This window comes from Coregonus clupeaformis, chromosome 39, assembly GCF_020615455.1.
Source record: "Coregonus clupeaformis isolate EN_2021a chromosome 39, ASM2061545v1, whole genome shotgun sequence".
NCBI classification, from domain to species: Eukaryota; Metazoa; Chordata; class Actinopteri; order Salmoniformes; family Salmonidae; genus Coregonus; species Coregonus clupeaformis.
The window spans coordinates 6,719,991-6,735,854 of NC_059230.1; the positions used below are offsets into that span (position 1 = coordinate 6,719,991).

The 15,864-nt window shown below is 42.6% G+C and overlaps 1 protein-coding gene across 2 annotated transcripts in view; it reads left to right on the plus strand.

Annotated features, from left to right (window-relative positions):
* The first annotated feature begins 6,408 nt into the window (after positions 1-6,408).
* The window catches only part of LOC121554483 (zinc finger protein OZF-like), a 49,540-nt gene continuing 40,084 nt past the window's right edge, over positions 6,409-15,864 (plus strand). For both annotated transcript variants that reach the window (XM_045211876.1, XM_045211878.1), the window contains exon 1: positions 6,409-6,851. In XM_045211876.1, coding sequence (XP_045067811.1) covers positions 6,686-6,851 — 166 coding nt within the window. In that variant the 5' untranslated portion in view covers positions 6,409-6,685. The remainder of the gene's footprint in view (positions 6,852-15,864) is intronic.

Here is a 15,864-nt window from a genome sequence, read left to right on the forward strand (position 1 = left end):
AGAGCCTCCGTGACACAGAGAAGAGCAGTCTCAGTTGAATGACCAGTCTTGAAACCTGACTGGTTTGGATCAAGAAGGTCATTCTGTGAGAGATAGCAGGAGAGTTGGCTATAGACGGCACGCTCAAGACTTTTGGAGAGAAAAGAAAGAAGGGATACTGGTCTGTAGTTGTTGACATCGGATGGATCGAGTGTAGTTTTTTTTTCTGTTTTTTTTTCTTGAAGATGGAAGGGACATAGCCAGCGGACAAGGATGAGTTGATGAGCGAGGTAAGGGAGAAGGTCTCCGGAAATTGTCTGGAGAAGAGAGGAGGGGATAGGATCAAGCGGGCAGGTTGTTGGGCGGCCGGCCATCACAAGTCGCAAGATTTCATCTGGAGAGAGAGGGGAGAAAGAAGTCAAAGCATAGGGTAGGGCAGTGTGAGCAGGACCAGCGATGTCATTTGACTTAATAAATGAGGATCGGATGTCGTCAACCTTCTTTTCAAAATGGTTGACGAAGTCATCCACAGAGAGGGAGGAGGGAGGGGGAGGAGGAGGAGGATTCAGCAGGGAGGAGGAGGTGGCAAAGAGCTTCCTAGGGTTAGAGGCAGAGGCTTGAAATTTAGTGGTAGAAAGTGGCTTTAGCAGCAGAAACGGAGGAAGAGAATGTAGAGAGGAGGGAGTGGAAAGATGACAGGTCCGCAGGGAGTCTAGTTTTCTTCCATTTCCGCTCGGCTGCCCGGAGCCCTGTTCTGTGAGCTCGCAATGAATCGTCACGCCACGGAGCAGGAGGGGAGGACCGAGCCGGCCGGGAGGATAGGGGACATAGAGAGTCAAAAGATTCAGAGAGGGAGGAGAGGAGGGTTGAGGAGGCAGAATCAGGAGATTGGAGGGAGAAGGATTTAGCAGAGGGAAGAGATGATAGGATGGAAGAGGAGAGAGTAGCGGGAGAGAGAGAGCGAAGGTTGCGACGGCGCATTACCATCTGAGTAGGGGCAGGGTGAGTAGTGTTGGAGGAGAGCGAGAGAGAAAAGGATACAAAGTAGTGGTCGGAGACTTGGAGGGGAGTTGCAGTGAGATTAGCATGGAATTCAAAAGAGGAGATAGACAGATGGGTCAGGGGGAAAAGAGAGAATGTCCACTTGGGAGAGATGAGGATTCCTGTGCCACCGCCGCGCTGACCAGATGCTCTCGGGGTATGCGAGAACACATGATCAGACGAGGAAAGAGCAGTAGGAGTAGCAGTGTTTTCTATGGTAATCCATGTTTCCGTCAGCGCCAAGAAGTCGAGGGACTGGAGGGTGGCATAGGCTGAGATGAACTCTGCCTTGTTGGCCGCAGAACGGTTGTTCCAGAGGCTACTGGAGACCTGGAACTCCACGTGGGTCGTGCGCGCAGGGACCACCAGATTAGAGTGGCAACAGCCACGTGGTGTGAAGCGTTTGTATGGCCTGTGCGGAGAGGAGAGAACAGGGATAGACAGACACATAGTTGACAGGCTACAGAAAAGGCTACAATAATGCAAAGGAGATCGGAATGAAATTAACTAAGCATCTGGGAAAGCGAGAGATCGGGGCCTCCCTCATGTTTCACTGAAACACTCAAATATAACACTAGTTGAGTATATGGAGCATCAGCAATTGTGGGTTCGATTACAGGCTCAAAATGGCCAGAAACAAATAACTTTCTTCTGAAACGCGTCAGTCTATTCTTGTTCTGAGAAATGAAGGCTATTCCATGTGAGAAATTGCCAAGAAACTGAAGATCTCGTACAACGCTGTGTACTACTCCCTTCACAGAACAGTGCAAACTGGCTCTAACCAGAATAGAAAGAGGAGTGGGAGGCCCCGGTGCAAAACTGAGCAAGAGGACAAATACATTAGAGTGTCTAGTTTGAGAAACAGACACCTCACAGGTCCACAACTGGCAGCTTCATTAAATAGTACCCGCAAAATAACAGTCTCAATGTCAACAGTGAAGAGGCGACTCCTGGATGCTGACCTTCTAGGCAGAGTTGCAAAGAAAAAGCCATATCTCAGACTGGACAATAAAAAGAAAAGATTAAGATGGGCAAAAGAACACAGACACTGGACAGAGGAAGATTGGAAAAAATTGTTATGGACAGACGAATCGAAGTTTGAGGTGTTCGGATCACAAAGAAGAACATTTGTGAGACGCAGACCAAATGAAAAGATGCTGGAGGAGTGCTTGATGCCATCTGTCAAGCATGGTGGAGGCAATGTGATGGTCTGGGGGTGCTTTGGTGGTGGTAAAGTGGGAGATTTGTACAGGGTAAAAGTGATCTTGAAGAAGGAAGGCTATCACTCCATTTTGCAATGCCATGCCATACCCTGTGGACGGCGCTTGATTGGAGCCAATTTCCTCCTACAACAGGACAATGACCCAAAGCACAGCTCCAAAATATGCAATAACTATTTAGGGAAGAAGCTGTCAGCTGATATTCTGTCTATAATGGAGTGGCCAGCACAGTCACCGGATCTCAACCCTATTGAGCTGTTGTGGGAGCAGCTTGACCGTAAGGTACGTAAGAAGTGCCCATCAAGCCAATCCAACTTGTGGGAGGTGCTTCAGGAAGCATGGGGTGAAATCTCTTCAGATTACCTCAACAAATTGACAACTAGAATGCCAAAGGTCTGCAAAGCTGTAATTGCTGCAAATTGAGGATTCTTTGACGAAAGCAAAGGTTGAAGGATTTATTATTTAAATTAAAAATCATTATTTCTAACCTTGTCAATGACTACATTTCCTGTTCATTTTGCTATATTTCCTATTCAAACTCATTTAATGTATGTTTTCATGGAAAACAAGGACATTTCTAAGTGACCCAAAACTTTTTAACGGTAGTGTACATAAAAAAATGTTTTACACATTTTAAACCATTTTTGGGGGGTAGGCACGTAACTACCTTCATATTTCCATTTATTTATTTTTAACCGCTACCGGTTACCTTCAGTGGAGTCCCGTGACACTTGTAGGGGTCGTAGAGCAAAACGGAGAACACCATCGTGTTCGTGAGAATCTCCCATTTCCACAGTTTGAAGCCCTAACGGTACGGACGCTACCAAAACAGAAGATGGCACATCGACGGTACCGACTTCAGATGAGTCCCCCTGACACGTGTGGGTCGTAGAGCAAAACGGAGAACACCATCGTGAGAGTCTCACCTTTCCCGAGTGGTCATAATAGTTTTTAGGCCAAACCGTTCAGACGCTACAGACATTTTTTCACGAGAATACCGATTTTTTTTTCGGGATGCCTCATGGTCTGACAAATACCGCTCTAGCTCTGCCACCTTTCACAGCAGATGCAAAAGCGTGACATCGGCAGATGCAGTGGGGAAAAAAACAACATATCTCTAGCTTAAACTGACAGATTTTGATGGGGATTTTTGTATTATGTTATTGACTCTAGGGGGTTCAATTCTGTTCGTGCAAGAAATGATTACTCTATTACTTATCGCAACGGTTCTATCTTTCCGTTGATGCCAAGAGTGAGCAAAGCTGTAATCAAGGCAAAGGGTGGCTACTTTGAAGAATCTCAAATATAAAATACATTTTTATTTGTTGAACACTTTTTTTGGTTACTACATGATTCCACATGTGTTATTTCATAGTTTTGATGTCTTCGCTATTATTCTACAATGTAGAAAAAAATAATAACAAAAATAAATAAAAAACCTGGAATGAGTAGGTGTGTCCAAACTTTTGACTGGTACTGTATATATTAAATTGAGAATTTTTGGTCAGTGGCCTACACACAATACCCCATAATGTCAAAGTGGAATTATGTTTATTTTTTATTTTTTTATTCATTACAAATGAAAAGCTGAAATGTCTTGAGTCAATAAGTATTCAACCCCTTTGTTATGACAAGCTTAAATAAGTTCTGGAGTAACAATGAGCTTCTTTACATAATAAATTGCATGGACTGTGTGCAATAATGTTGTTTAACATGATTTTTGAATGACTACCTCATCTCTGTACCAAACACATACAGTTATCTGTAAGGTCCCTCAGTCGATTAGGGAATTTTAAACACAGATTCAACCACAAAGACCAGGGAGGTTTTCCAATGCCTCGCAAAGAAGGGCACCTATTGGTAGATGGGTATGAAAAACAAGCAGACATTGAATATCCCTTTGAGCATGGTGAAGTTATTAATTACACGTTGGATGGTGTATTAATACACCCAATCACTACAGAGAGACAAGCGTCCTTCCTAACTCAGTTGCCGGAGAGGAAGGAAACCGCTCAGGGATTTCACCATGAGGCCAATGGTGACTTTAAAACAGTTATAGAGTTTAATGGCTGTGATAGGAGAAAACTGAGGCTGGATCAACTACATTGTAGTTACTCCACAATACTAACCTAATTGACAGAGTGAAAAGAAGGAAGCCTGTACAGAATAAAATATATTCCGAAACATGCATCATGTCTGCAACAAGGCACTAAAGTAAAACTGCAAAAAATGTGGCAAAGCAATGAACTTTTTGTCCTGAATACAAAGTGTTATGTTTGGGGCAAATCCAATACAAACATTACTGAGTACCACTCTCCATATTTTCAAGCGTAGTGGTGGCTGCATCATGTTATGGGTATCCTTGTAATCGTTAAGGACTCGGGAGTTTTTCAGGATAAAAAATAAACTGAATGGAGCTAAGCACAGGCAAAATCCTGGAGGAAAACCTGGTTCTGTCTGCTTTCCACCAGACACTGAGAGATGAATTCACCTTTCAGCAGGACAATAACCTAAAACACAAGGCCAAAATGTTGCACAATCCAGGTGTGGAAAGCTCTTAGAGACTTACCCAGAAGGACTCACAGCTGTAATCACTGCCAAAGGTGCTTCTACAAAGTATTGACTCAGGGGTGTGAATACTTATGTAAATGAGATATTTCTGTATTTCATTTTCAATAAATTTGCAAACATTTCTAAAAACATGTTTTCACTTTGTCATTATGGGGTATTGTGTGTAGATGGGTGAGATATAAAAATATATTGAATACGTTTTTAATTCAGAGCTGTAACACATTACATCACATTGTAATCCATTACCAGGAGCCCGTCCTCCCCAATTAAGGTCCACCAACCTCCTGTGGTATGAATACTTTCTGAAGGAACTGTAGCATAGATAAATCGGTGGTGGTAGTCAAAGTCTTTATTAACTGTAATCGGAGAGGTAGAGGCGAAGCAAGAGGTTTAGCTCTAGCCAAAACTATGTCAAAAATAAGCCCAATGCGTTTCTATGTACGGAAGTCCAGAGAGGACATATTAATAACAAATATATTTCTTCGTTATGTCGAGATCACAACTTATTTATCTCACAACAAAAGTGGTTTATAATGTTAGCAAGCTAAAATATCCTTTACCTTGAGCTAAGAGCTCTTGGGGCATCTAAGCCCTCGTGGGGCATTTAAGCCCTGAACGATGCCTGACAGGCAGCTCTGTCTCCCAGGCCAATCGCATGCGCGCAACAATGCAGCTAACTTGGCTAGTCTTGTGAGCGAGCTAGCAAGACAGTCATGAAGAAGGCACGACAAAGCCTATTCCCCCTCAGGAGATTGAAAAGATTTGGCATGGGTCCTCAGATCCTCAAAAAGTTATACAGCTGCACCATCGAGAGCATCCTGACTGGTTGCATCACCGCCTGGTATGGCAACTGCTCTGCCTCTGACCGCAAGGCACTACAGAGGGTAGTGCATACGGCCCAGGACATCACTGGGGCCAAGCTTCCTGCCATCCATTACCTCTATACCAGGCGGTGTCAGAGGAAGACCCTAAAAATGGCCAAAGACTCCGGCCACCCTAGTCATAGACTGTTCTCTCTGCTACTGCACGGCAAGAGGCACTGGAGCACCAAGTCCAGGTCAAAAAGGCTTCTTAACAGCTTCTACCCCCTAATCCATAAGACTCCTGAACAGCTAATCAAATGGCTACCCGGACTATTAGCATTGTTCCCCCCACCCCCCTCTTTTACGCTGCTGCTACTCGCTGTTTATTATCTATGCATAGTCACTTTAACTCTACCAACATGTACATATTACCTCAATTACCTCGACAACCTGTGCCCCCGCACATTGACTGTACCGGTACCCCCGTCTATAACCTTGCTACAGTTATTTCACTGCTGCTCTTTAATTATTTGTCATTCTTCTCTTATTTTTCTTAAAATTAAATTGTGGGTTAAGGGCTTGTAGGTAAGCATTTCACTGTTTTCGGTGCATGTGACAAATACATTTTATTTAACTCAGGGAACATCCTTTGTAGTATACCCCTCTGGTCCGTAGGCTGGCTGCCTTGTACAGTACTAAACCCCCATCCAGCTGGCGACGCTGTTGTGCATTTCCGGGATCGATTAGAACCAAAGAGTTTTCTAAAATTCCTCGACTAGAACACGGAAGTAGAGTTGAAGGTGATCAGATATCTGTATGTGATGATGAGATGCTCATGTCACTCAGTCCTGACAATGGGAGTCGTTGTCCCAAAGGCAGGCAGCAAGTTTAGGTCCGAAATAAGCCAATAGAAACGCATTGGATTTTTTTTTGACAGATTTTGGCAAGAGTGTAACCTCTCGCTTCTTCCTCTCTGAGGTGAATTTGAACTTTGTTTTTGTGGAGTAAAGAAAGACGTAGCAAGCTACTGACTGAACTAAATAGGTTACCCAACTCCCAGTCGTCTGGAATATGTCTAAACTACAATTGTTTCGTGTGTTTTTAAATGAGCGTTTAACGGCGGCTGCTGTGGAGATTTTCGGGGCAGTTGAGAAAACGGTAGTGGAGTACCAGGAGGAGAATGATCGGCTACGGAGACTACTGCGGATCTCACCGGAGATACAACTATGTAAAATAGGTTCGTATGTAGATCTACTGATAGTTAGCTATAGTTCTACTCAATTAGTAAACTGCTTAGGTAAATAGAGATCACCATTTCAACCGAATGTTTTTACTTTGATTTTCTACCTACCTAACTATATATTGGGCTACAGGCCTACAGCAATTAAGCATTTAGCTGCGAATGTGTAGTTTACAAGATTAAATAAACCATTGAAGCCATTAACAATTATTATGTAGGCCTATGATTAAATAGTTGTCTGCATATTTGATTATTTATCTAAAGCCTTCAAATCTAATTGTATTTGTCACATGCTTCGAAAAACTGGTGTAGACTAACAGTGAAATGTTTACTTACGGCCCTCCAACAATGCAGAGAAAAATAATAAAGATAATAACACGAGGAATAAATACACAATCAGGGTTCTCCCCAAAGATTGTGAGAGGCGCTGCGCCATCTTGTGGACTGACTGCGCCACTACGTACAAAAATGTGTCGTCATATGAGGCCATTTTTTGCTTTAGATTGCAGGACATGGCAGTATACACGGGGTACCAGTATCGCTGTATACACGGGGTACCAGTATAGCTGTATACACGGGGTACCAGTATCGCTGTATACACAGGGTACCAGTATCGCTGTATACACAGGGTACCAGTATCGCTGTATACACGGGGTACCAGTATCGCTGTATACATGGGGTACCAGTATCGAAAATCTGTATAAAAGGTAGTACCAGAATCGCTGTATACAAGGGATACCAGTGACTAGCCTACGAGTGACTAGAGAAGGCCAGCCAACCCTGGTATACAAAGTACAGTGGTGCGTAAGGGTTTTGCAGTTTAAAATAAATCTCAAAGTACCATGGTAAAGAGTGTCAATTGATCTCAAACACTGAGCGGAAGCATTCATATATAAAATATCCCCATAGTTTAGTAAAGGCATAAATGTAGCTGATACTAGCCTCCTTCTGGCTTCAAAAGTAATAATCAGATTATAAAAAAATATATTTGCATTGTTTTTGTCTGCATCAACAACATTTTTGAAATGTCATTGTGCACTCAGGCATGTCTAAAGGCTGTATAGTTAACGTCTGTATCAAGGCTGTATAGCTAGGTAACCTCTGGATCAAGGCTGTATAGCTAGGTAACCTCTGGATCAAGGCTGTATAGCTAGGTAACCTCTGGATCAAGGCTGTATAGCTAGGTAACCTCTGTATCAAGGCTGTATAGCTAGGTAACCTCTGGATCAAGGCTGTATAGCTAGGTAACCTCTGGATCAAGGCTGTATAGCTAGGTAACCTCTGGATCAAGGCTGTATAGCTAGGTAACCTCTGGATCAAGGCTGTATAGCTAGGTAACCTCTGATCAAGGCTGATAGCTAGGTAACCTCTGCTCCTCATCTCCTTCCCTCCAGACTCCCCTGCAGCTCTCTGTCTCTGAAGAGGAGGTTCCCCCTGAGCAGCAGCACTGTGAGCAGGAGTGGAGCCCCAGTCTGGGGCAGGAGGACCCAGAGCCCACACAGATTAAAGAGGAACAGGAGGAACTCAGGATCAGTCAGGAGGAAGAGCAGCTCCAAGTGCTCTTTGATACCAAAGACTGCATGTTCACTCCTTCCTTTGTGAAAAGTGAATGTGTTCAGAAGGACCCATGTCAAGAAGCCATACTAGCTGAATACCCAACTCTCAGTCCACTGAAAACGTCTAAACTACAGTCGTTAGGTGTGTTTTTAAATGAATGTTTAACGGCATCTGCTGCTGTGGAGATTTTTGGTGCGGTTGTGAAAACGGTAGCAGAGTACCAGGAGGAGAATGATCGGCTACGGAGACTGCTGAGGATCACACCGGAGATACAACTATGTAGAATAGGTTTGTATGTAGATCTACTAATATCTAACTACAGCTCCACTAAATGAATAAACTGTTTAGGCTTTGTGATCACCATTTCAACATTTTGGAGAAGTTGTTTTAGCCCCGACGTGGCAATGCTTTCCCTTGCTTGGACAGCAGCCAAACACATTTATGTTGCCATTCTGACTCCAGTGGTACTTTGGAGTCATTCACCGTTCCTTTTGATTAGCCAAGGATGATGATTTGGTCAAGTGTGATACGCTCTAAAAAAACAAAAATATAAATGCAACAGTTTCAAAGATTTTACTGAGTTAAAGTTCATATAATGAAATCAGTCAATTGAAATAAATTCATTAGACCCAAATCTATGGATTTCACATGACTGGGAATATAATTTAGATATGTTGGTCACAGATACCTTTAATAAATAAGTAAGGGTGTGGATCAGAAAACCAGTCGGTATCTGGTGTGACAACCATTTGCCTCATGCAGCGCGACACATCTCTTTCGCATAGAGTTGATCAGGCTGTTGACTGTGGCCTGTGGAATGTTGTCCCACTCCTCTTGAATGTCTGTGTGAAGTTGCTGGATATTGGCGGGAACTGCAACATGCTGTCGTACACGTCGATCCAGAGAATTCTAAACATGCTCAATGGGTGACATGTCTGGTGAGTATGCAGGCCATAGAAGAACTGGGACATTTTCAGCTTCCAGGAATTGTGTACAGATCCTTGTGACATGGGGCCGTGCATTATCATGCTGAAACATGAGGTGATGGCGGCGGATGAATGGCACGTCAATGGGCCACAGGATCTCCTCACGGTATCTCTGTGCATTCAAATTGCCATCGATAAAATGCAATTGTGTTCGTTGTCCGTAGCTTATGCCTGCCCATACCATAACCCCACCATGGGGCACTCTGTTCACAACGTTGACATCAGCAAACCGCTCACCCAACGACGCCATACAAGTGGGTTTTGAGAGAAACAACCTTTTTATGGACAATTTTTGGCATCTTTTAATTTCTGGGATCTTGTATTTCAGCTCATGAAAGACTAAAGGGACACTTTACATGTTGCGTTTATATTTTTGTTCAGTGTAGAAACAATTGATCATTGATTGCTCTACGGATTTGGAAACGTTTAACACTAAACTTAATTATAATCCAAAATAACTTTACAAAAGGTACACTTACTGTTAGCTGTTTTACCACAGATTTCCAGAGTTTTTTTTGTTGTGTAACACAGCTTCGAGCCAAAATGTTGTGTTCCCTCCCAAGTTTCAAATCAAATCGTATTGGCCACATGCGCCGAATACAACAGGTGCAGACATTACAGTGAAATGCTTACTAACAGCCAGGGGCGGTGTGTTCATTAGGGCGATATGGGCGACGCACTGCCAAACGGGAAAAGGAAGGGATTTTTTTTCTAATCAATTATATCACGGCAACAGTAGTTCAGTGTTCTAATCTAGACGCCTGATCTGCCAATAAATGTCCAATCATGCTAAAGTCGTGCTTCAAATGTCCCCGCCCGTTTTGGGGCGATTTCAGTCAGGTTGAAAATCGCCCAGAAGTCTCTCATAGCCTCTAATGTAAAATATTTTTTTTCTCAAATATCTGAGCTTTCAATACAATCTCTATGGGTTTCTGAGGGCTTGCACTTACGCGCTTTCGTCATACGTAACGTAACCTGAACGTAACTAAGAAACTACTCTTTCACCCTGAAGGCGGCAAGGCAGTAACGGACATGCACCATCTTTCAGAAAAGATTAAGAAACATGAGCTGTCAAAGACCCACATGGATAGCTGTTTGAGATTGTCTGCTTTTGGGAGAGTGAATATTGCCACTCAACTGGATGAGGGATACAGGCTAGCTGTCCGCCGCCACAACGATGAGGTTAGCAACAGCAGAGTCGTGAACACTGTCTACGAGAATCGAGACGACCTCATAGAATGTTTTGAAGCCATCCGGACGGGTTCATTGGGTTCATTTGACCAGCACACCTTGAGAGAGGCAGCTGGCTACGTGAGGATACTACATGATGAAGATTTAAATTTTTTTCCTGCGGCTTTTTCACAAAATCATGCCCCACGTCGACATTCTGTACCAGAAGCTACAGAAGAAGGACATCGATGCTGTGTTTATCAAACGTGCCCTCGACAGCTTCACAAGCAAGTGCAGGCCATAAGGTAAGATTAAACAATATCAAAAAATGTGGTAAAAGCTCTTGTTGATCCTGCAATCTGAACAAATACCAAGATGCTGTATTTTCAGCTGATATTTCATTTGTTTATGGAAATGCATATTGTTTATGCAGTGTTGAGGAATGTGAAAGAACACCCTTGATTATTTTTACTGTGATAACTTATTTTGCTTTTGTAAGCCAACACTTTTGAGATCAGTCAATAAATGCTTCTGGTATTGACTTATATGCTGCCCCTGTCTTCATGTTGTTGCTGGACATATCTTTTTAAAAATGTGTGTAGGTCACCTAAATCATCAGAAAAATTGCCCCCCCTGAGAATTTTTTCAGGAGCCGCCACTGCTAACAGCCCTTAACCAACAGTGCATTTATTTTTAATAAAAAAGTAAAATAAAACAACAACAAAAAAGTGTTGAGAAAAAAAGAGCAGAAGTACAATAAAATAAGAGTAGGGAGGCTATATATACAGGGGGGTACCGGTGCAGAGTCAATGTGCGGGGGCCCAGCTAGTTGAGGTAGTTGAAGTAATACAGTGGGGGAAAAAAGTATTTAGTCAGCCACCAATTGTGCAAGTTCTCCCACTTAAAAAGATGAGAGAGGCCTGTAATCTTCATCATAGGTACACGTCAACTATGACAGACAAAATGAGGAAAAAAAATCCAGAAAATCACATTGTAGGATTTTTAATGAATTTATTTGCAAATTATGGTGGAAAATAAGTATTTGGTCAATAACAAAAGTTTCTCAATACTTTGTTATATACCCTTTGTTGGCAATGACACAGGTCAAACGTTTTCTGTAAGTCTTCACAAGGTTTTCACACACTGTTGCTGGTATTTTGGCCCATTCCTCCATGCAGATCTCCTCTAGAGCAGTGATGTTTTGGGGCTGTCGCTGGGCAACACGGACTTTCAACTCCCTCCAAAGATTTTCTATGGGGTTGAGATCTGGAGACTGGCTAGGCCACTCCAGGACCTTGAAATGCTTCTTACGAAGCCACTCCTTCGTTGCCCGGCGGTGTGTTTGGGATCATTGTCATGCTGAAAGACCCAGCCACGTTTCATCTTCAATGCCCTTGCTGATGGAAGGAGGTTTTCACTCAAAATCTCACGATACATGGCCCCATTCATTCTTTCCTTTACACGGATCAGTCGTCCTGGTCCCTTTGCAGAAAAACAGCCCCAAAGCATGATGTTTCCACCCCCATGCTTCACAGTAGGTATGGTGTTCTTTGGATGCAACTCAGCATTCTTTGTCCTCCAAACACGACGAGTTGAGTTTTTACCAAAAAGTTCTATTTTGGTTTCATCTGACCATATGACATTCTCCCAATCCTCTTCTGGATCATCCAAATGCACTCTAGCAAACTTCAGACAGGCCTGGACATGTACATGTGGGTAGAGTTAAAGTGACTATGCATAAATAATTAACAGAGTAGCAGCAGCGTAAAAAGATGGGGTGGGGGGGCAGTGCAAATAGTCCGTGTAGCCATGATTAGCTGTTCAGGAGTCTTATGGCTTGGGGGTAGAAGCTGTTGAGAAGTCTTTTGGACCTAGACTTGGCACTCCGGTACCGCTTGCCGTGCAGTAGCAGAGAGAACAGTCTATGACTAGGGTGGCTGGAGTCTTTGACAATTTTGAGGGCCTTCCTCTGACACCGCCTGGTATAGAGGTCCTGGATGGCAGGAAGCTTGGCCCCAGTGATGTACTGGGCCGTACGCACTACCCTCTGTAGTGCCTTGCGGTCGGAGGCCAAGCAGTTGCCATACCAGGCGGTGATGCAACCAGTCAGGATGCTCTCGATGGTGCAGCTGTAGAATTTTTTGAGGATCTGAGGACCCATGCCGAATCTTTTCAGTCTCCTGAGGGGGAATAGGCTTTGTCGTGCCCTCTTCACGACTGTCTTGGTGTGTTTGGACCATGATAGTTAGTTGGTGATGTGGACACAAAGGAACTTGAAGCTCTCAACCTGTTCAACTACAGCCCCGTCGATGAGAATGGGGGCTTAGCTCAGGAAGTGTCGTACAGTGCATTCGGAAAGTATTCAGACCCTTTGACTTTTTCCACATTTTGTTACGTTACAGCCTTATTTTTAAATGGATTAAATCGTTTTTTCCCCCTCATCAATCTACACACAATACCCCATAATGACAAAGCAAAAATTATTAACAAGTCACATAATAAGTTGCATGGACTGTTTGAAATAATAGTGTTTTAACATGATTTTTGAATGACTACCTTATCTCTGTACCTCACACATACAATTATCTGTAAAGACCCTCAGTCGAGCAGTGAATTTCAAACACAGATTCAACCACAAAGACAAGGGAGGTTCTTCCAATGCCTAGCAAAGAAGGGCACCAATTGGTAGATGGGTATGAAAAACAAGCAGACATTGAATATCCCTTTGAGCGTGGTGAAGTTATTAATCACACTTTGGATGGTGTATTAATACACCCAATCACTAGAACGATACAGGCGTACTTCCTAACTTAGTTTCCGGAGAGGAAGGAAACCGCTCAGGGATTTCACCATGAGGCCAATGGTGACTTTTAAAACAGTTACAGAGTTTAATGGCTGTGATAGGAGAAAACTAAGGATGGATCAACAACATTGTAGTTACTCCACAATACTAACCTAATTGACAGAGTGAAAAGAAGGAAGCCTGTACAGAATAAAAATATTTCAAAACATGAATCCTGATTGCAACAAGGCACTAAGGTAATACTGCAAGAATGTGGCAAAGCAATGAACTTTTTGTCCTGAATACAAAGTGTTATGTTTGGGGCACATTACTGAGTACCACTCTCCATACTGGTACCCCGTGTATATTTTTTTAATGTAATCGTTAAGGACTGAGGAATTTTTCCAGGATAAAAAATAAACGAAATGGAGCTAAAACAGGAAATATCCTAGAGGAAACCCTGGTTCAGTCAGCTTTCCACCAGACGCTGGGAGATTAATTCAACTTTCAGCAGGACAATAACCCAAAACACAAGGTCAAATCTACACTGGAGTTTTACCAAGAAGACAATGAATGTTCCTGAATGACTGAGTTACAGTTTTGACCTAAATCTACTGACCTAAATCAACACCTGAAAATGGTTGTCAAGCAATGGTCAACAACCAATTTGACAGAGCTTGGAAGAATTATGAAAAGAATAATGGGCACAATCCAGGTGTGGAAAGCTCTTAGAGACTTACCCAGAAAGACTCACCACTCTCCATAATTTTCAAGCATGGTGGTGGCTAGGGCTGTGGCGGTCACAATGTCTTCAGCCGGTGATTGTCAAGCAAATAACTGTCGGTCTCACGGTAATTGACCGTTAATTAACATAAACACATTTAGCATCTCCTGGCTTCCACACATAGCCTTCAAGCCATTGATGCACACCTTTTGGAACATCTACATTTAAAAAAGTCTAATAAATCCATGTAATGTAGCCTACACCTTCACAATAATTCCATTTATTTTAGACAGGTCTAAAGAAACATGATATGAAGAAAATGTAGTCTATTTCAGAAGAACAGAATAGCATACTCTGAGTTGTCCTTATGTTAGGCCCTGATCTGGCTATGCCATATGGCTGTGGGCTACACTAGTTCATTTAGCAGACAAGATTTGCTTAGAATTCCGTGGCATTATTTTAAAATTATTTTATAGTATGAAGAGTACAATTGAACAAAGCTGAATGAAAATTTATTTTCTCCAAAAAGGATTTGAGGGAGTGCGCACATGCGGCTATTTTGTGTTTAGTGGTTAACAAAGAAACAGGTCCTTCTATATGCTATAAGTTTAGAGTTATTCATGTAACTTTAGAGTGTTCTACAAACGTTGGGCTATATGTTTAGATTTTTAATACATTCTAAGGCTGCATGATGCGACTAATGATGATTTGAAAAAAGTCGCTTGAAAGGCATGAGCTCTGCTTTGTTTTTCTGCACAGGCTGTACACACTTCATCAGTCACTCATTCACAATTTGACAAGCACTTGGAATTTCCCGGCGGCATCCCCTTTGTGTGGCCGTAATGCACCCTAAAGAATTCCATGCCTTTTGCGGCCAGTGGCCGTTGTGCCCTTCTCCCTGAGTGCTGCGTTGTGCCCTTCTCCCTGAGTGCTGCGCGCTCCGAAGCACCTCTCACTCACATGGCTCTCCGTCACGTGATCCGGTAGTTACAAATGTAGGTCACTGTTGGTTTCCATCATTTCCAACAGGGACTCTACCCCAGACACAGATCACATTATGACCCTTATGTATTTGTTTATGCAGTGCAATATTTTTTATTTAACGTGAAATAAAACATAGTTCACTGCACACAGTTAAGATAAATGTCACATTGGATTTCCCTGCACATCTAATAATTAAGATAAATGTCACACTTGACTGCACGTCCTTATCCAATTCCGAGGCACACATTGAAGATATTGGAAGAACTGTCCACATTTACTTTTCGTCAGCCAACAAGATGAGTAGGCCTAACGAACAGCAAACACACTGGCCTATGTCAATCTACTATCCCCCATAGTACAAAAGTCGACCTGTTCTATTCTGTGTGAGAAATAAATATTCCAAACATAGTCTGGGACAGTTGTGGGATGCGACAGATCCCAAATTAATACAATCACTAGTATAAAAAAACCTGTTTTACACAATGTGGCTGACGCAACAGATCAGAACGTTTAGCTTAAAATGTTGATAAACTATTAGGCTATTTCTTCACATTATAAGCGCAGCAATGCACACACGGCAGTAGGCTATAAGCAGGAATGTTCTATTAGTGTGAAAACCCTATTATCAAAAGTGACGGCAAATGCGATTATGCATGTAATGCCTTTATTATAAAGGTGAATTTTTATGGTGAAAATTATCTTCCCCAAACTTGAAACTCAACTCACCGCTTATGAATGCCAGTTAGGCTCTACACCGCTTGTAAAGTGGATTAATGTGCTTAATTTTAAGAAGTTATTTGGCCACTT